This window comes from Anarrhichthys ocellatus, unplaced genomic scaffold (assembly GCF_004355925.1).
Source record: "Anarrhichthys ocellatus isolate YVR2014 unplaced genomic scaffold, GSC_Weel_1.0 scaffold9580, whole genome shotgun sequence".
Classification (NCBI taxonomy): domain Eukaryota; kingdom Metazoa; phylum Chordata; class Actinopteri; order Perciformes; family Anarhichadidae; genus Anarrhichthys; species Anarrhichthys ocellatus.
Genome location: NW_022289554.1, coordinates 1 through 1,314, shown reverse-complemented (window position 1 = coordinate 1,314; position 1,314 = coordinate 1). Strand labels below are relative to the sequence as shown.

Below are 1,314 nucleotides of genomic sequence, written 5' to 3'. Positions count from 1 at the left end.
TGTGTTGTGATGTTGTTGTTGTGATGTTTGTTGTATATTGTGATGTTATTGTTGTCCTGCTGGTAGAGGGGGAGTACAGTCCTTTGGAGATGGAGCGACGTTCAGGCCTGTGGCTCCTGTTAGAGGAGACAGGTAGAGAACTAACCAGACTACATAAAAACATCAAATCTAGATCAACTTCACTATATATACTATATATGTGTATATATGTATATGTATGTATATATATATGTATATATGTATATGTATACATATATGTATATGTATATATATACGTATATGCATATATATGTATATATGTATATATGTATATATATACATATATACATATATATGTATATATGTATATATATATACGTATGTATATACATATGTATATATGTATATATATATATATATACGTATATGTATATACGTACATATATATACATATATATATCTACATATATATATACTGTGTACTTTATAGTGTGTACTGATGTCTTTTCCTCCCTGTCTCCCTCTCAGAGGAGTTTTCTCCTCTCGTCTCAGTAGCAGGAAGTGACGTCACACACTGTGACACACCTGCCTCCCCCCCGCCGTCTCGCATCACCTCCTTCACACCTCCATCCGACACTTTGCCCACCGCCAACACGCCGTCCACCACCTCTTTCATCACCATGTCTGACTCCGCCCACGATGACGAGGAGGGAGACAAAGCTCCGCCCACATGGCGCACACATGTCGTCATCACGGAGACAGCTGTTCAGAGGCATCCTGCTGGAGGGGGGGTCTCATTTGATGACAATAGCACTGAGCTGAAGAAGCCCCTCCTCCTACATGGCAGAGAGGCGGGGCCAGATGGTGAACGGGCGGCTCCACACCCTAGAAAGGTGGAGGTGGAAGGGGGCGGGGCAACAACTTTGTGGAGGTCTGTCTTTTCAGAAAACAGGAAGGAGAAGAAGAAGAAGAAGAGCAGAACTTTGCCTCCTGGTACAGAGAGGGATGCAGCCAATCAAAGGAGAGCTACAGGTAATGACTCCATCAAAAAACACAGTGAGGTCACAGTGATGAGGTCATACAGTAACTTTACTTCCTGCATTGCTGTCTTCAGATGAGAGAGGAGGCCTGACGGAAGAGTCCGATCTGGACTCGTCTGCTTTGCTGCAGAGATGTTCACTGAAACCAGGAAACAACGTAAGACTCAAACACACCTACGTCAATGACATCATCATTACATCACATTGACACATAAAAGGATTTGTAACTATAAACCTGAACCAGCCCGAACTATAAACCCGAGCCAGCCCTAACTATAAACCCGAGCCAGCCCTA

General features: G+C 42.9%; 1 protein-coding gene across 1 annotated transcript; it reads left to right on the top strand.

Moving 5' to 3' along the window:
- Nucleotides 1-6: 6 nt before the first annotated feature.
- Nucleotides 7-1,294, top strand: LOC116380916 (F-actin-monooxygenase MICAL3-like). Its single transcript, XM_031842733.1, has 3 exons — nt 7-132; nt 508-1,011; nt 1,094-1,294. Exons 1-3 carry the CDS (start codon nt 24-26, stop codon nt 1,225-1,227), a joined length of 747 nt encoding a protein of 248 aa, XP_031698593.1. The 5' UTR covers nt 7-23; the 3' UTR covers nt 1,228-1,294.
- Nucleotides 1,295-1,314: the final 20 nt, after the last annotated feature.

Bases quoted from the DNA above. Each gene is read 5' to 3' on its own strand.
- LOC116380916 (XM_031842733.1), top strand. From the start codon at position 24: ATGTTTGTTGTATATTGTGATGTTATTGTTGTCCTGCTGGTAGAGGGG. The intron at 133-507 runs GTAGAGAACTAA...TCTCCCTCTCAG, and splicing joins GCTCCTGTTAGAGGAGACAG to AGGAGTTTTCTCCTCTCGTC. The intron at 1,012-1,093 runs GTAATGACTCCA...TGCTGTCTTCAG, and splicing joins CAATCAAAGGAGAGCTACAG to ATGAGAGAGGAGGCCTGACG.